This window comes from Sprattus sprattus (genome assembly GCF_963457725.1).
Source record: "Sprattus sprattus genome assembly, chromosome: 1".
NCBI lineage: Eukaryota > Metazoa > Chordata > Actinopteri > Clupeiformes > Clupeidae > Sprattus > Sprattus sprattus.
Window position 1 is genome coordinate 12555474 of NC_137920.1, and position 19375 is coordinate 12574848.

General features: G+C 43.6%; 6 protein-coding genes across 6 annotated transcripts in view; 2 read left to right on the forward strand and 4 right to left on the reverse strand.

The window, feature by feature from the left end:
* LOC308367415 (double zinc ribbon and ankyrin repeat-containing protein 1-like) overlaps nt 1-1569 on the reverse strand; it is a gene marked incomplete at both ends in the record, with an annotated part of 10884 nt that extends 9315 nt beyond the window's left edge. The window contains 4 exons of the mRNA XM_080841322.1: nt 1-22; nt 488-639; nt 996-1149; nt 1461-1569. The exon at nt 1-22 is cut by the window's left edge and continues 91 nt beyond it. Of these exons, the coding sequence (XP_080697448.1) occupies nt 1-22; nt 488-639; nt 996-1149; nt 1461-1569 (437 nt within the window). The remainder of the gene's footprint in view (nt 23-487; nt 640-995; nt 1150-1460) is intronic.
* Nucleotides 1570-12039: 10470 nt separating this feature from the next.
* LOC308365282 (histone H4) lies at nt 12040-12351 on the forward strand (the record flags this gene model as incomplete). The annotated part of the gene is made up of 1 exon (XM_080838657.1): nt 12040-12351. The coding sequence occupies one exon, from the start codon at nt 12040-12042 to the stop codon at nt 12349-12351; it is 312 nt and encodes a 103-aa protein (XP_080694783.1).
* Nucleotides 12352-13184: 833 nt separating this feature from the next.
* On the forward strand, nt 13185-13559 carry LOC308365171 (histone H2B 1/2-like; the record flags this gene model as incomplete). Its single annotated transcript, XM_080838520.1, has 1 exon — nt 13185-13559. The coding sequence occupies one exon, from the start codon at nt 13185-13187 to the stop codon at nt 13557-13559; it is 375 nt and encodes a 124-aa protein (XP_080694646.1).
* Nucleotides 13560-14296: 737 nt separating this feature from the next.
* Nucleotides 14297-14796, reverse strand: LOC308365292 (histone H3.2; the record flags this gene model as incomplete). Its single annotated transcript, XM_080838669.1, has 1 exon — nt 14297-14796. Exon 1 carries the CDS (start codon nt 14705-14707, stop codon nt 14297-14299), a length of 411 nt encoding a protein of 136 aa, XP_080694795.1. The 5' UTR covers nt 14708-14796.
* A 700-nt stretch (nt 14797-15496) lies between these two features.
* On the reverse strand, nt 15497-15874 carry LOC308365102 (histone H2A-like; the record flags this gene model as incomplete). Its single annotated transcript, XM_080838433.1, has 1 exon — nt 15497-15874. The coding sequence occupies one exon, from the start codon at nt 15872-15874 to the stop codon at nt 15497-15499; it is 378 nt and encodes a 125-aa protein (XP_080694559.1).
* Nucleotides 15875-18215: 2341 nt separating this feature from the next.
* Nucleotides 18216-18830, reverse strand: LOC308364964 (histone H1-like; the record flags this gene model as incomplete). Its single annotated transcript, XM_080838256.1, has 1 exon — nt 18216-18830. One exon carries the CDS (start codon nt 18828-18830, stop codon nt 18216-18218), a length of 615 nt encoding a protein of 204 aa, XP_080694382.1.
* Nucleotides 18831-19375: the final 545 nt, after the last annotated feature.

Sequence of the window (19375 nt, forward strand, 5' to 3'; positions counted from 1 at the left end):
CCGCTGGGTGGCCTCATGATTCCTGAAGTACACACAATACACACACATAAAGGAATTAGTATGACAGAATGTTTTGTGTATAAGAACATTCAACGACTGGACTTTTCTACTGACTTTCAGCCCTTAAAGTGTGGCTGCCACTGTGGTGTCTGTCATCCTACTGCTATTAAACCCTTAATGTGTGCTACTGTTGCTGTCACTGAAATTAATGAGGAGTGTCCCTTTACCTTTCCTAAAGCCAAACAAATCCTAAGTGATCAGCAAGTTTCTCATTTCACCAAAGGAAAAAACAAATGAAACCAATACATTATTATACAAAACAAAACTAGAGGGCAATAACAACGTAATATATACCAATGAAAAGCTCAAAAGTACTCAGTTTTGTGCTCAGTTGATCATATTTATTAAGAAAGATAGTTGTTTCCTTATTTTCTCTTTTTATGTTTTATCAGAACATCTCGTGCTGACGGACAGATCCATCGCATACCTGGAGTGTCCCCAGACCCGTTCTCTGAGCGGAAGGCCCGGTGTGCCGCGTGAGGCCCGTCACCCTGCTCGTCCCATGGGTCATCCTCCTCCACCTGGGCCGCAGGTTCCACCAGGAAGACCTTAGTGACAACACCGCTCTCCCTCCCGTCACTGCGAAGAGACGCATAGGCTAATCATCTCAAACACACACACTCACATCATCACTCAAACACACAATCATATTATCATCATCTCAAACACACATAATAACATAATCATCTCAAACACACACAATCACATTATCTCTCATACCACAAACAATCACATAATATCTAATACACACACAATCACAATTCTTTCATTTAGCCTTTTTCTTATAACTGTTTTTGGTCTTTACATTACAAGTGAATCATTGTGGGCTATAGCTCGACGTCTATAATAATGCCCTATCCACAAAGCCAAACAATTCAACAGGTAAACACCGATTGTCCAATTAAGAGTTTAGATATTCCAAATCCCAATCTCACCATCTGACAGCCAGGGCCTTGACGATCACCTTTCCTGCAGGTAAGCAGACAGGTGAGCTGTACCTGACGGTGCTGACCGCCCCGCCCCCCGGCCTTCTGTTCAAGTATGGCTTGGTGCCGTCCACAGTGAAGTAAACACTAACATCAGAGGTGTCTGGAAAGGAAGAGAGGGGGAATATGGTGAAGGTGAAAATGGGCTACTCTGGATGTGTTCCGTCTAGGCGCATTTCTTACATAACTCTAAATCATGTGACTTACTTTACAATATTTACAACGCATATTAAGCAGAAGTAGGTCTGCAGTAGTCTACTGGTAATACACTTTCAGTAGCCTACATAGCATGCTAATATCAGTACAAAGCTTGCAAATGTCTATGAATCGATGTGACACAAACGAATGTGTTCATTCGTTTTTTTTTTTTTTAACTTGCCATACAGATTTGTCCATAGCAAAGACCGGTGTTACCTGATTTGATCTCGACTGGTGTGACTGTGTCTATCTCGTGTTTGGCTTTCCCTGGCACCGGCTTCCGAATTGGTATGATCCGAGGCACAGCGACACAGCCCGCGGTCATGATTGTCAACGGAAACCCACACACTAACAGAGCCGGAAGCAAAGCGAGCAAGCGGATAAAAAAAACTGCCAAAACAGAATAAGCTCTAGCTATAACCTCTGAAATGCATAGCCTAATAAAGACAGCCACGGTCTACACAGCAACACATAGCAAGGGACAGCAACACATCTTCAACAGGCATTCTGAAAAGACATGGAGCACACTAATGTGGGCAACGGTACAAATGTCACAGCAAGAAACAGTGAAGAGCGAAGTAGTAGCCGCATACCAAGACCTCCAGCTAAGTGTGACTTTGTAACTGAAAATAATTCACCCGATACAATTTGGCCTGGCTAACGCTGACCGATCAGAGTTTTCCTTTTCTGTATCTAGCGACGCAGCTAACACAAACTCGGGCAGCATACGCGGATGTTATTGGTGGGTCTTCGGCGCCCTAGCAACCATCTGAACCAATGGCTGCATCCCATAAACAAGGTCTGCTCCAGTGCCTGCGAAGGCACATCTGGAGTTGCAGTCGGCTGCAGCCAGCGGCGGTGGTAGCTCGTACACTCATAAATGCAACAGTCCACATAGGCTAAGCGTTACACTGAGCTAATTCATTCCATGCGTAATACTATATTCATTGTAGAGAAATGACAAATCAAACTTTATTTATACTGCATATTTCATACCAGGAGGTAACACAAGGCGCAGCTTCATCTTTATCTCAACACACTCGAGCACCAATACATTACCCATTGATTATAACTGTATAGTGAAGTGTTTGCTGTTCTAAAGATATGTCATTTTTAGTTAGCGTTTCCAGGAGATCATGTAAGGGATCACGCAGCACCAGTGACTGGACCAGATGTGATGAGGAAGTGTCAGGGCATGGAATTAGGGAGGAAATTGTGAAAACGACCTAAATTCCATTCAATTCAATGTTATTGGTATAGCGCCAACCAATACAAGTATCATTTCCTTGGGATTGTTAAATTTCCCTCTGTATTAATAAAGTATCCATCTATCTATCTATCTACGGTATCTATCAATCAAATGTCTCAAGGTTTTTACAACCTGACAAAGAAAAAAAGACACCCAGTGGCATGATTCCCCTGTTCTGTGTACATCTAGTGACATGGGACTCCTTATTCTCCTGTGTTATCTACTATCACAAACATCACTGAACCATTAACTGCTTGTGTCTACTTCAAACGGTAAACATCCCTGTGAATTGATGACCACAATGACTAGCGCTGTGAAGGGTTATACACATGCATCAGTGCATAGAAGCCCTTGTGTGCTTGTCATGGCAATGTGCGTGCTCAGAGTTCCCTAGGGTGTGAATGTATAGGAAATCAATAATCATCATCAATAATCAGTCGCAAATCTTGGGCTGTTCCGGGATACCTTGTCCCGAGACAGCTTTCAGCTTTGCTCCAATCTAAGCGACGGAAACAATTATGACAGGCCTCCTGAAAACAAAGATGTGTTTTATGAAGTCTGTCACGGTCATGTACCCTCTCTGTGTGGCATCAACATGAACCCTCTCTGTGTGGCATCAACATGTACCCTCTCTGTGTGGCATCAACATGTACCCTCTCTGTGTGGCATCAACATGTACCCTCTCTGTGTGGCATCAACATGAACCCTCTCTGTGGCTGAGGGGCATCAACGTGTACCCTCTCTGTGTGGCATCAACATGAACCCTCTCTGTGTGGCATCAACATGAACCCTCTCTGTGTGGCATCAACATGTACCCTCTCTGTGTGGCATCAACATGTACCCTCTCTGTGTGGCATCAACATGTACCCTCTCTGTGTGGCATCAACATGAACCCTCTCTGTGGCTGAGGGGCATCAACATGTACCCTCTCTGTGGCTGAGGGGCATCAACATGTACCCTCTCTGTGGCCGAGGGGCATCAACATGTACTCTCTCTGTGTGACATCAACATGAACCCTCTCTGTGGCTGAGGGGCATCAACATGTACCCTCTCTGTGGCTGAGGGCATCAACATGTACCCTCTCTGTGGCCGAGGGGCATCAACATGTACCCTCTCTGTGGCTGTGTGGCATCAACATGAACCCTCTCTGTGGCCGAGGGGCATCAACGTGTACCCTCTCTGTGTGGCATCAACATGAACCCTCTCTGTGGCTGAGGGGCATCAACATGTACCCTCTCTGTGTGGCATCAACATGAACCCTCAGAAACACACACATGCATGAGTTAATTCTGTTTGTAACAGTTACACACTGCTGTTGCAACCCTAAAACACTTTGAGAATTTCTACTTTTCAGTGATTAGAGTAGTGTAAGTGAAGTACACAGAGAATGCAAATATACAATAAATTCTCCAAACACTAAACAAGACCAATGCTGCAGACTGATGCAAATATAATTTAATTATCTCCATACACCCAAATCAGTCAACATGGAGAATCACAACAAAACATTTCCCACTGTTCATGCTACGACAGTAGTGTGCACAACACTGTTAGCTCAGCAAATATAAGACAAACGTAAAATTCTGTATCCAGTACAGGTTCAAATTATAGTAAAACAATAGTACAGATAGAAGTTGTTTCATTTGAACCTGATGTCTTTTCAGTAGGCGAGCCAGTGTTGACTGAGAGACCTGATGGACATTATTGAAAATGCCATGGTCACCGAAACTGATGGCTTGAATTTTTCTGAGACTGATCTTTTTTTTTCTGAGATATGATCTCTCTCTTGTTATAATGTGAATATGGGCCCCCGTCCTCCTTTCAAGTTTGATACATTTGGTCTTCTTCTTCTTTAAGCACCTTTTCCGCCTGTTTAAGGTCTTCCTCTACCTCCACTTCGACCTCAGCCTCTAGCATGGCCTCAGCCTCTTCCTCCTTCTCCTCCTTTTTGGATTCCCCCTTTCACCTTCGCTCTAATTCTTCTGACTCCTTCAATTATGGTTGAAGACAGATGAACTCATCTGCTGCATTTCTATAGTGCTTAAACCTATTTTGGTGTGTCTACAATTAAGAAAGTATATGTTTGTGCACATAATGGCTGTGTTTATTTGACAAGCTCCTAGGTGTGGTGATTTGACAGTCAGTATTTTGGAATGGCAAGCAAGTGACATCTTGATATACTGGTCTGTGTCTAATGTACATAAGTGTACGACTAACAAACGACCATAACATCATCTAGGACCTCTGGGTTTTTAAAAGCAATTGACTGCACTCAATTACTGCCAGTGCTTCTGAAACATTAAAGCAATAGTGTTTTCAAAACTACACACATTACTCCGACACAAAACATGCATAAAGACTGGTGTGGACGTGTGAGATGTTTGGATGATGTTTAAGACTTCGTAATTACCTTAAGTGTTCTTTGGGACATAAACAGCAGACGTTTGGCGCAGTCTGGAGGAACAAAAAACTGTGCACGTTTCTTAAAACAGACATTGATTATCAAACAATGCTACCTTTTATTCGTAAACTGATTTTGAGACGATTTTTCAGGGATGATTTTCTTGTTGTCAATATGCCTTTAACCAGAGTGAGTGAGCCTCGCGAGAGTGCAGACAGACGGTGATAATGTCTAATAAACAGACTGGGAGCGACTGTCCGACTCAAGCTGGTGAAAATTGCCATAATCAGGTGATGGATATAGTATAGGACATGAATTTTGAAATAGTAAAATAAACGAAATGGTTAAATCATCACGAGTTAATTATAGATGTCGGGGCTTTCTTTTAAGAAGTGTTACGAGTTTTTGTCCTAGAGACATACAAAGAACCAGAAACCTTGAATCTTTTACTTTTAAATGCATGAAGTTTAAAACTAAAACGAAAATAAGCAACTTTTCAGGAAAATAGAAAGAAAAGCTTGCACATTGTAGTCTTTGCGCGAGAATTAACTCCTAATGGCCCATTCATAGCAAATGAGGGCTATTCATATGGTAAGCGATGATATTTCGGCGATCGCTATTGGGTCATGACATGGCGGGGAACCCTGAGTAAACGCCCCTTTTTTGCGGCCATATAGTGCAGTTCACATTGTACGTGTTATTATACAGACTGAGGAGAAGCAACATGTCGCAACATATCTTTGCTGCTAACGCATCGTGCCTGATCCGGGAGGAACTTGCTCTGGAGAGCGAGGAGGACAACCATTCCTCCGATGAGAGTGGTGAAGACAGTGATGACGAACAGAACCACTTCGTGCATCGTCTTGACCCCTTTGAGGATATCTCTGATGAGTAAGTTTTATTCACTTGACTGGCTCTTGTAACGCATGATGTTGATTAACTTCTAGGGAGTAAAACGCATGTCATATTATGCTCTGAGTTGAGCGAATTATTGTAGGCTAAAACCGTCTGCAGTTGGCGTGGCAGTGTGTGGAAATAGCACAACACACTAGATTAGCGCGCCAGTTAGCCAGCTAGTATGCTGGCTTTTATATTAAATATGTCAGTATTTTAAAGTAATCCACGATGAAATATCTAACGTTCTAGGAACAACAGCAACCCATTACAACTTACTTAAAAGTTCGTGTCGAAGTTGGAGACTGTTGTCAGTGCGAAAATAAGTAAAACATAGGCGCTTGGTTCAGCCAGTGATGTTGAGCTGCAAACACAAACCCTAGTCATGTATGCTATTTTAACGTGTACAATAGGTGTGAATCGAAACTAGTCAGGGGTAAACGATCGAAACTAGCCAGATGTAAATGACCGAACTTGTGAATTGCAGTGCTGGAATTTTATCGTTTTAAAGTCCCTGAACATTATATGAAAGAACAACTGTTAATTGTTTTAAATGTTCTGTATTACAGAGACGTAGAGAACATTGCACCTACACCGCTGAGGAAAAGAGCACGACGTTTGCTCAAATGGAAGTCAGAAAATGACAAAGATGCCGGTCCAGCAAAACTGCGGTTTCTTCCTGCAAGGGAGCCTGGTGTGCAGCTGGGTGCAGCATACAACCACACTCCCCTGGACCTCTTCAAACTCTTCTTTTCAGACAGTGCTGTGGAAACACTCTGCAAAAACACCAACAAGCAAGCTGCAAAGTCCATAGCCAACGGCGTGAAGTATGAATGGGTGGATGTTGGAGTTGCTGAATTCTACAGATACATTGGACTGATATTCCTTATGGGCATGGTCAAGCTGAATGATGTACGAGACTACTGGAGGAAAGGCCATCCCTGCTACGTCCCTTTAGCAGACCAGGCGATGGCAAGAGGCAGATTCCAAACAATCTCCTGCAATGTGCACATGAGCGACCCAGACGGGGACAGAGTGAATGATGCGAAGAGGGGAACCTCAGCACATGACCGACTGTTCCGGCTCAAGCCCCTCATGAACACTATCCGGAGTGCCTGTAAGGCATTCTATCAGCCTCGCAGGAACATTGCTGTGGACGAGCGTATGGTGGCTTCCCCTAAGTGTGGTTTCAAGTTGTTTGTGCTGGCAGACTCCAGCAATGGGTACACTCTTGACATTTCTGTATACAATGGAAATAACAACTTCATAACAGGGCAAGGTCTCTCTTATGACGCTGTCATGTCACTGATTGACAAAAGATATTTGGGGTCTGGATATCATGTGTACATGGATGAATTCTACACAAGCCCAAAGCTTTTCAAGGACTTGTTTGCTTCCAAGTTTGGTGCTTGTGGAGCATACAGATATGCTCGGAGGGGCTGCCCACGCAGTGCTGTCAATGCACTGACCAAGAGGTCCCCTACAGGAACGTGTCGCTGGATAAGGGATGGTCCCCTGGTGTATGTGAACTGGATGGATACACATGAGGTGAGAGCTGTCTGCTCCACCATCCACGCAGCCTACACTGGGGATGTACGAGAGACAAGAGTGAGATCCAGAGAGGGTGTCTGGTCCTCACAGTCTCTTCCATGCCCGTCACCGGTGGTAGAATACAACAAGTTCATAGGAGGTTTGTATTCATCAGACCAGTATTACAAATCACAACACACGACTGTGAAGTGGTACAAGAAACTCTTTTATCACTTCCTGGACGTTGCTGCAACAAACGCCTTCCTCCTCCACAAAGAACTAATGCAAAACATGCACAAGGACAGCATGAGCCACAAGTCTTTCATGGAGGAGCTCACTGCACAGCTGTTTGGTATCCCACAGGAAACTCAGCCACAGACTTCTCCTGTCCCGAATGCCAGAATGTTTTGCACACCAGTTTGTGAGGTTGAGCCTCCCACCGTTGGTGGCAAGGGGACTCGCCACGTCCGGAAGAGCTGTGTACATTGCAGAGTTGAGAGTCGAAAGGACATCAAAACCCCTTGGAAGTGCGAAGCATGTGATGTCTATCTGTGCCTTGAAACAGACAGAAACTGTTTTGAGGCTTGGCATCATGGGGGGAACTGAAGTGGTTATCGTTTCTTACTTCAATATTCATTGTGTAGGGAAAGGTCAATCTGAAATTATAAGTTTGTAGCAGTGAAAGCACACACACTTTATGAGTGCTAACCTCACATATGTTTAGCTAACTTCTATGTTGACAAGGTTCAGACATCAAAAGTCTAGTTCTGAAACTTTACAGTGTGTTTTTGGTCAAAGTCTGAGCTCCTCTGAAAGTAGGTTGCTTTAAGGGTATGTTTACATTTGATTTAAATAAAGAAATATTTTACTACACATCTTTTTTCCATCATGTTATTATTGCTGAGGTCTTCTAGAATATACTCATATGCCACTTGTGCATCAATGTGAGGGGAGATAAAAGCAACAAGGCATATCAGACTACCTCCAAAAAATCCGAACATGCCTTTGTCCCCTAAGAGGAAAGTCCCCATTGTGTGAAATCAAACCAAGTCATCAAGCTGATGTTACTAGTCTCCTCAATTTAACTTATACAATGAATAGAAAATAAACTGTTTTGATGCTTGGCATAATTGGGTGAACTAAGGAGGACATCTTTTTTCACTAGTGAAACCACACGTACTTTCAGGGTCGGAGATGGGGGTTGAGAGACACATCCGTAGCGGTTAATCGTGGTCTCCTAATGGGAAGTTTGAAGGGTATGCAAAATCACTGTACACATTAAACTTTTAAAGTTGCTTTTAAATTGGTTTAAAAGTTAAATGAATGACTAACCAAGAAGCCAATGCAGCCATATCTCTGACTGAAAACTAAGCCACTATTAGTCTTTTTATAGGCTATACATTTGAGGGAAATGTTTTACACTTGTGAAATTAAAACGGAATACCTATAAGACGTCAATCTCAATCATGTGTGAATTATTCTAATAGTTTATTTGATTTTATTGAGTGAAACATTAATTTGGCCTTTCACCATTAGTCCAAATGGTGACGGTGGTGCTGACGAACGATGATAATGATGAAACTGCGTGTCGGTTGTCGGCGCCCGGAGAGTCCTTAATTCCTGCAGTACTCCAGTATTGCTGCAAGGAAATGTACTTACATGAACTGAAACCAGGTGAAGAGATACGTCCTTTTCTACGTCTTTGATAAATATAAATCTGTACTCAGACGTGAATTTGATCGCACGCAGTTCTGTGCGTAAGTACGTTATATAAATGAGGCCCATTGTCCCAGACGAAAATGAGTAGCATGTGGTGCATGTGGTTAATTTCAGTGATTTGAGGTTTTCAATCGGCCCTAAGATGTGAGGCCGAAGGAGGATCCCATTCTGGGTGATGGCACTGCAAAGAGTGCTGTTACCCCCAAGTTGGCCTGGAACATTGATTTAAGCCCTGTGGCCAATGATATGTCTGCCTCTCCTTCTTACTTTTGTGAGGTTGAACCCTGCCTCATCTATATATGTAAATTCCTGAGGGATGTAAAACTCCCTGAAATACAGTGAAAGACAAGATTGTATAGTTGAGCATAGATTTGGTATTTCAGTACATTTACATGTAAAAAGGTTACGTGTGCAATAGGCAACATTACAGTGCTAAAGTGAACAATACATACCTCCACATACTCAAAAGGCACTCAATAAATCTTGTTTCATCAGAACCTGATGTTTTTTCATGATGCGTGCCAGTGTAGAAAGAGAGACCTGATTGACGGAAAATGACATGGTCTCCAATAATGTTGGGTTGAATTTCTCTGAGCCTTATTGGCCTAAACCATGGTTACGATCTCTCTCTCTCTTGCTGTTGTGCGAATATAATCCTATGTAGAACAAATACATGTAACCTACTGTAAAATGCCACAGGAAGGGGTATCACAAGTGCTGATGTGGTGCATACAATAAACAGCTGTACAAAGATAATTTCTGACCTGTTTTCTCGTCGAAAGGTCCTAATGACAGATGCCACTGTGAATCTGCTGAAATTCGACCGATCTTGTAGTCCAGCCTCTCTGTGCGTCAATCCATGGTTCACAAGTGTGGAGCGAATCTCATCAGACAAATTTGGTCATTTTCTTTGAGCCTCTCCTGCTTCAGGACTTCATGACTCTTCTTTTACCTCTTCCTCTTGCTCTTCAGCTTCCTCTTCATCTACCTCTACCTTTACCTCTACCTCTACCTCTACCTCTACCTCTACCTCTACCTCTACCTCTACCTCTGCCTCTACCTCTACCTCCACCTCGGCCTCTACCTCTGGCACGGCCTCTACCTCTTCTCCTTCTCCTCCTCCGTGGATTCCCCCTCTCACCCTCACTCTTCTCCCTCTGATTCCTTCCATTTTGGATGAAGATATGTGAACTCACCTGCTGCATTTGTATAGTGCTTAAACATGATTGGTGTGTCTACAATTGAGGTATCGTGCGTTAGTGCATTTGATGGCTGTGTTTAACCAGTTGCAACATAGGTGTGGTAATTTGACTGTCAGTGCTTTGGAATTGCAAGGACGTGACATCTTGATATTTTTTTCTGTGTCTAATGTATAGAATTGTGTTTCAAATCACTTGTGTGTATTGTTTTGCAAAACATGTGATGTTGACATGTGCTTATAGTGGTGCAAATATGGGTCTGTTTGGGGGATTATTGTGAGTTGAGAATGATGGGTCTACTTGGCCGCTGTGTCGCTCACAACCACTCCAGGCCAAGATATAAAGCAGGAGACATACAGTAGTCTGTACAGAAGCAGAAGAGTTACACACACACAAGCAAGCACTCACGCACACACAAGCACAAACATAAGCACACTTGTTTTGTTTCATTTGGTCACTTTGTATCCAGGTCAGATTTATAAAAACCTTATTAATGTCAGGAGCCCATTAACCCATTGGCTGAACAAAGTTCTCAGTTGCCTGAACTCATGTAAATAATTGTGCAGTCTGTTGTCAATACCTTCAACTATTCCACATGGTAAAACACAATTTGCAGATCTCACTTTAACTTTTCAGCAAAACTCTAAACACATTCTCAGTCTCAAAACACATTCTGCACTATAATTCTGGTAAACACAAGTGGCAACCATCAGATACAAAGAGAGAATTAATGTCATTGATTGAACACAACCACTCAAAATGTATTCCACTTGTATCAAATGATGTGCCACAACCAATATCAGCCAGTTTAGAGTGCAAACAGGTTGTTGAAGGTGGGGAGGAGAATGTCTGAGAATGGATAGAAGAAACAATGTGAGAGGACGAGAATGAGTGTGTATGCTAGGTGGCCGCGAGGAGGAAGAGGAGTAGTAGTGTAGGTATACTGTAGTAGGCCTACAGTGCATTGTAGGCTGTATAATGCACAATAAACAAGTTGTATGGCCCTGAACATTGTGCTTTCTATTGGTTACAGTACCAGTACTGACTGTTCAATAGAGTTTGACTGGTTGCAGGTTCATATCAACAAAGCACCGGAGTGAGTTGTGAGTAGTGAGATGCAGGGTACAGTACTACGTATATGGGGTACAAGGAGGGGAACGAAACAACAAAAGTTAGAGCAAAGCAGAGTAGTTATTTCTGATACATTTGTAGCTATTATGAGAGAACATGTTTTCATTCATCAAAAGACAATGATGGATAAATAGGAAATTTGATTTAGATTAATAATGTATTTCTCCCTGAGATGTTTTGAACAATGTGTTTTCTATTTTTTGGTGTATTTTTTACTTGAAAGTGTATATCATTTTGATCACTTTGTTTATGACTTGAGAGCAGTGTTTATTTTGAGCACAGGTAAAACTGTTTTGAGGTTTTGTGTTTACAGTTTCGAGAAAATGGGTGACTGTTTCAAGAAATGTGTTTTAGCAATCTTGAAAAACTGTAAGAATCTCAGTGCCCTGTCTGACCCTGTGTCATTTTGTGCATCTGACAAATAAAATACTTGTAACTTGTAACAATCAGAAGCGTGTATCAAAGTATCAATTTCGGTGGCTCTGTGTACTTTGCTACTTTTGTTGGGGGTGGGTGGGGCTGTGGGTACTCTCCATTCTGAAAAGGAGGGACAAGCAAAGGGGAGTGTTTAGTAGTCTTCACCAACGTCCTCTCATTGAGCATGAGTACGCTCACTGCAGCGCAATGAGGTACATCTTTTGACTGTAACAAGACAGAAGACAACCTGAAATCATGTCTGGCAGAGGCAAAGGAGGCAAGGGACTCGGTAAAGGGGGCGCTAAGCGTCATCGCAAGGTTCTCCGTGATAACATCCAGGGTATCACAAAGCCAGCAATCCGTCGTCTGGCTCGCCGTGGTGGCGTGAAGCGTATCTCCGGCCTCATCTACGAGGAGACTCGTGGTGTGCTGAAGGTTTTCCTGGAGAATGTCATCCGTGATGCCGTCACCTACACCGAACACGCCAAGAGAAAGACCGTGACCGCCATGGATGTGGTCTATGCTCTGAAGCGTCAGGGCCGCACTCTGTACGGCTTCGGCGGATAAAGATTTGATCACACATACAAACTGAACCCAAAGGCTCTTTTAAGAGCCACCCAATTGCTTTACAAAGGCTGTATCCCAACGTTGATGGCGTGACACCAACCGACAATATAAAAGTGTTCCCCTTGAATTGGGATTATAATAACTCAGATCAGGCAGGAGATTCTATCATTGGTGCAAATAAATGGCAAGATTATGATCAGACCATTTGCCACATCACTATATTATATAAACAACAGACGTGCCTAACGTGATTAGATCAGTACATTCATTTCTGACCGTAAGCTACCTTGCATTTAATGGTGTGATATAAAAACAAGAACCCCTCTCCTCGCCCGGATGCGTACGGCGCGACGTAAATAAATGTTCTCTTTGGATCGAAGTTTTGTGAATTTATAATTCTTGCAAACTTGGTGTAACATTGGGCTTATACCACGACTCACATATGTGCGTAAAAATGGCAGAATCTCCAGAAACAAAACACAAGTAATTGATTACGCAATCTAAGGCTAGTTTATATATGTATATCTATATATTTGGCATACATCTATTTCGTAGGATTTTCTCCATTTCAACGAAAAGTGCGGGGAATGAGACAAAAGAAGGGGAGGGGGTAACTGCTGATCTGTGGGGGCTGGAGTTGTTTCATTGACCGCCCCCTTCGCTACAAATTGACCAACTGTGCCTGGGCGCTTGGTGTTGGAGGGAAATTACAGAGAATTCTGGACACAGGAGTCTGAAGTGACGCAGTCAGTCATTTGCATAGCACTTTGTATAAAACAGTCACAACCTCACTGAAGCAGCTATATTCTGTTTGCCATAGACAGTGATACATCATGCCTGAAGTAGCGAAGCCAGCACCCAAGAAGGGATCAAAGAAAGCAGTGACAAAGGCTGCAGGAAAAGGAGGCAAGAAGCGCCGAAAGACCAGGAAGGAGAGCTATGCCATCTACGTGTACAAGGTGCTGAAGCAGGTCCACCCCGATACCGGTATCTCCTCTAAGGCGATGGGAATCATGAACTCTTTCGTGAACGACATCTTCGAGCGCATCGCTGGAGAGTCTTCCCGTCTGGCTCACTACAACAAGCGTTCCACCATCACCTCCAGGGAGATCCAGACCGCAGTGCGTCTGCTTCTGCCCGGTGAGCTGGCCAAGCACGCCGTGTCTGAGGGAACCAAGGCCGTCACCAAGTACACCAGCTCCAAGTAAAGACTTCTCTTTACGCACACCAACCCAAAGGCTCTTTTAAGAGCCACCCACCTCTTCCTTGAAAAGTCATTCCAATGCTTTTTGTTTCATGTAAACCGTTTAATTCTCTCCACACTATTTCTCTTACGATAATACAAGACAAGGGTGAGTTTGACTAAAAAGGCCATGGATTCTTTGCGCACAGATAAGGCATGTTCATGACCTGCGTTTAATGTGAATGGCGACCCCAAGCGTCGCTAAATGGCCTTGTTGTGATACAGCTGAAATGTGTCACAAAAGCTTGTATTTTCTTAGCCAGTGGTCAAAACCTTTTAGTGGTGTATAAGCCTCAATAAAAATACGCACACTCCACTCTCACAGTGGAACTGTTGCTTTGATGCACGTATGGCACAAAAGAGTCATGCGTGAAAATGTCGCTAGTAGGCAAATGTTGCATTAGTATATCTGGAGTGTTCCACATGTAAAAGGATAGTGAATTATTTAAGCACGTTGCCCATGGATGCAATGTGTTCTATTCAAGACCTGGCAAACGTGAGTAGTTGTGAAAGTAAAAAAGGTGCAGATGCTGCTTAATTCATAAAACACGTTTTGAAAGGTCACGAACTGTAAATAGAATTTAGTGCAGAACACACTGAGCATCGTGTATGTCACCATTGACAACTAAACGGAATAGAGCTTTGATCGACAGTTTGGTGGCTCTTAAAAGAGCCTTTTGATTTCTAGAGTGATGAATGAACTTAAGCACGCTCCCCACGGATGCGACGGGCCAGCTGGATGTCCTTGGGCATGATGGTGACCCTCTTGGCGTGGATGGCGCACAGGTTGGTGTCCTCGAACAGACCAACTAGGTAAGCCTCGCTAGCCTCCTGAAGAGCCATGACGGCAGAGCTCTGGAAACGCAGGTCGGTCTTGAAGTCCTGAGCGATCTCTCTGACCAGACGCTGGAAGGGCAGCTTGCGGATCAGCAGCTCAGTGGACTTCTGGTAACGGCGGATCTCTCTCAGAGCCACGGTACCGGGCCTGTAACGATGGGGCTTCTTCACGCCACCGGTGGCTGGTGCGCTTTTACGCGCAGCCTTGGTGGCGAGCTGCTTCCTGGGAGCCTTGCCTCCGGTGGATTTGCGAGCAGTCTGCTTTGTTCTTGCCATGGTAAGTCTTCTTCGGTTTGAAGTGTAGCACAGAGCGGAAAGCGGGTTTTTGAAGGGCCTACAATCCGAGCCTGCCCCCTGTCTCCGCTGATTGGACATCGTAAGAGCTTCAGAGTGGTGTCAGCAATTCAAAAATACAGAGCCCACCCCCCTGGTATATAATTGCCTTTGTCACTTTTAACAAAAAAAAAGGGTAGTTCCAAAATAAAACACGTATACATAGGCTACTAATACACTAAATTATGCCATTAGTCGGTTACACGTAAAAAAAAAAAAAACCACGAATAGAAAATGCTGGACACAAAATACTCACAATACTTTATTTTACGACCTCACATTGTATTTTCGTAATCAGGACATCGTCCATACTTTCATTAAATAGTATTAGTGGTTGACAAATGCGTTTTAAAGACCGCACGTTATGGGTAGGGCACACAATGAACCCATGGTTTGTCTTTTGCCCGCACTGGCGAAAGGTCCCGCAGCCTTGCTACGTACACTATTGTAATGAAGGTTCCCTCAGTCCTACTAAATACACACTTGTAACGTATCTACTCCTATGTAATATAGCTACTCTTATGGTTGGTCATGGTTCTCCTTATAATTTTGACTGGTTCATAATCGTTTCATTGCAAACATGAGGGTCGGATTATTCCGTTCACATTTGACCACTGAACGACACGTGAAGGGGAGGGGGAAGTGGCCATCTCAACAACTTGGAATGTACTTTTATAAAGTAATTGGGTGGCTCTGAAAAGAGCCTTTGTTTAATATTTCAGGGGCAGAGATTTACTTGGATTTCTCGGTCTTCTTGGGCAGAAGTACAGCCTGGATGTTGGGCAGCACACCACCCTGAGCGATGGTCACTCCGCCGAGCAGCTTGTTCAACTCCTCGTCGTTGCGCACAGCCAGCTGCAGATGGCGGGGAATGATACGACTCTTCTTGTTGTCACGGGCAGCGTTGCCGGCCAACTCGAGGATCTCAGCAGTCAGATATTCGAGAACGGCGGCCATGTAGACTGGAGCACCAGCTCCTACACGATGAGCATAGTTGCCCTTGCGGAGCAGCCTGTGGACACGGCCCACGGGGAACTGGAGTCCAGCCCTGGATGAGCGAGTCTTGGCCTTTGCCCTGGCCTTTCCTCCGGTTTTGCCTCTGCCGCTCATGTTGTAGTTTCGATAGATTCTTCTAAACACTGAAGTGTGGAGAGCCACAGAGGGGTGTGCCTTTATACTCCTCAAGCTCAGTGCTGCTCAGGGCCTCAGTGGTTAAGGATAGAATGCTGGGAGCCAATCAACGTGTAGGTTTGTGCGGGAAACCAGAGGCACTTCAGTTTGGCGCCTGCTGGATTTCCTTCTTCCTTTTAGAATTCAAAATCACTCAATATTTGAACCAATGAAACAGTTAAAGCTACACATTTCAGTTGTACATTGCCAGTTGGTTACCAGATATGTCAGTTTAATGGTCACAGTAAACAATCAAACAGGACGTCCTAGAATCTCCATGTATAGCGAACACTATAACAATGGAACAAAGGACTGAAATGGTTGCATGGGTGCTACAAGCCTGTCTGTTAGATACTTTGTATAGTTTTTGATTTACAATTGCATCAACACTCAAATCAAAAGTAGTACACAATTATCAAAACCTTACACTCAAGGAGCAAAACTCTGCCCATATTTGCACCACTGTAAGCACAGTGACAGCTCACACTTTTTGCAAAACAATACACACAGTGATTTGCAGAACACTAAACACACTTGTATACGTTACACACACAGAATATATATAAAGATGTCACTTCCTTGCAGTTCCAAAGCACTAACTGTCAAATTATCACTCCTATCAGCCAATTGGTTGAAGTTTTTCTTGATTGTTTACACACGAAAACGTATGAAACTTACGACACAATGACCACAGCCTGTAACTCATTTGCCAACTCCTTATACAAATTCTGCGGAACTATAAACACAATGATCTGCTTAAGACCCAGATTTCAATCGTAAACCACACTTTCTTCAAAACACTACAAACAATCCAATTTGCACCACTATAAGCACATGTCAACATCACACTTTTCGCAAAACAATACACACAACTGATTTGCAAAACACTAAGCACACTTGTGTACATAAGACACAGAAGTACAGTATATCAAGATGTCACTTGCTTGCAATTCCAAAACACTGACTGTCAAATCACCACACCTAGGCGCTTGTCAAATAAACACAGCCATTATGTGCACAAACACATACTTTCTGAATTGTAGACACACCAAATAGGTTTAAGCACTATAGAAATGCAGCAGATGAGTTCATCTGTCTTCAACCATAATTGAAGGAGTCAGAAGAAGAAGAGTGAGGGTGAAAGGGGGAATCCAAAAAGGAGGATGAGGCCGAGGCCACGCTGAGGTCGAACTGGAGGTAGAGGAAGAGGAAGACCTTAGGCAGGAGGAAAAGGTGCTCAAAGAAGAAGAAGACCAAATGTTTCAAATAAACTTGAAAGGAAAACGGGGGCCCATATTCAGAAACTTGAAAGGAAAACGGGGGCCCATATTCACCCAATAACAAGAGAGAGAGAGAGAGAGAGAGAGAGAGAGAGAGAGAGAGAGAGAGAGAGAGAGAGAGAGAGATTATAGACGTGGTTTTGGCCAATAATGCTATCGGGCCCAGAGAAATTCAAGCCAACATTATCATTGACCATGCCATTTTCAGGTCTCTCAGTCGACACTGGCACACATCCTAAAAAGACATCATGTTAAAATGAAACAGCTTTATTTGTAGCGTATTTTCTGTTTTTTCTTTTAAAAATGGAATTGTAACCTGTACTGGATACATACTTGTGTTCTTTATGTTTGTCTGATATTTGCTGAGCTTACAGTGTTATGCACACTACTGTAGTAGCGTGAAAACTGGGACATGTTTTGCTGTGATTCTCCATGTCGACTGATTTGGGTATAAGGAGAGAATTAAATCATATTTGCATCAGTCTGCAGCATTGGTCTTGTGTAGTGATTGGTGAATGTATTGTATATTTGCACTTTCTCTGTGTACTTCACTTGCACTACTCTAATCACTGAGAAGTAGAATTGCTAAAAGGGTTTTAGGTTTATAACAGCAGTGTGTAAGTGGTACAAACATAATTCAGTCGTATGCAACGTGTGTGTTTCATATGGTAACAAAATATTGTTTTGTTAAATGAGTGTGTAGTTACACAAGAGTGTTTCATTTTGCAATGGATCGGAGGGGTTTTGAAAAACAAGAGTCAAAAATCTCTTCTTAATCGAGAATAACTGCAAAGGGCAGTGTTCTGTCTGCTTTCAAGCGGTTAAAGACTAACATCTTCAACTGAGAATATTGCAAACTTTGCATGAGCTTCATGTATAAATGAGAGTCGTTACCACTGCTATTGTCGGAACAGATGCATTCAAATGATTCGTTTGGGGTGGCTCTTAAAAGAGCCTTTGCGTCTAGCGTGACAACATTGACGAGACAGGGGGAGCAGCATTTACTTCTTCTTGGGAGCAGCCCTTTTAGGTTTAGCAGCTTTAGGCGTTGCAGCCTTGGGTTTGGCTGCCTTCACTTTCTTGGGGCTCTTCGCTGCCTTCTTAGGTGTGACGGGCTTTTTGGCCTTCTTAGGACTCTTTGCTGCCTTCTTAGGTGTGACGGCTTTCTTCACCTTCTTCGGGGACTTCTTGGCGGCCACCGGCTTCTTAGCCACTGCCTTCTTGGGCTTCTTTGCGGCAACTGGTTTCTTTGCTGCTGGCTTCTTGGCTTTGGGTGCTGCCTTCTTAACGGGCTTCTTCTTCTCCTCTGCCTGTTTCTTGTTCAGCTTGAAGGAGCCGGAGGCGCCAGTGCCTTTAGTCTGAACTAGAGTTTCCTTAGTTACCAGACTCTTGATGGCCACCTTCACACGAGCGTTGTTCTTTTCAACGTCGTATCCGCCGGCCGCCAAAGCCTTCTTCAATGCAGCCAAAGAAACACCTTTCTTCTCTTTGGATGCAGAGATAGCCTTGACGATGAGTTCTCCAACACTCGGTCCAGTTTTCTTGGGTCGTGGTGCTGCTTTCTTCTTGGGGGCCTTTGCAGGGGCAGCAGCGGGGGCTGGAGCAGCTTCTGCCATTCTACGTCTGTATTGCGCACGGGCGACAACAGAAGTGTGGGAAGTAATGGAGAGCCAGCGTGAACGGTCCCTATTAAAGTCAACATGAGAACCGTTTAGACTCACCCTACAGAGCTCCCCGTGTCCTGCCTCTGCTATAGGATCGCGTGTGCTTTCTCCAAGCGGGTTCGGTAATAAATATGAGCGAAGAAAAAACATTTACTAATACAAAGATGACTGTTGAAAACAGCACAGCCTATACTTTAAGGGAAACACATGTGGGTTTAAAATTAGCCTTAATCCATGTTGCAACGAACTGCGAATTGCCTAAATCAAGAGGGAGATGTGGCAGTCCGCCTAAGTTCCGCGAGGAACACATGTCCATAAAGACAGTTAAATCGTGCTATGTATCTACAACAATGTGTCTCAGACCCAAATATGAGCCCCAGTTACGCGTCTAAGCAGTGACCTGGTTGTTTTTGCGAATCTGTACTTTACTAATGGGAGCTGTTTTGACACAGCGAAACACACTGTTGACAGACGGTTCAGTCGATCCGACTTCGCTG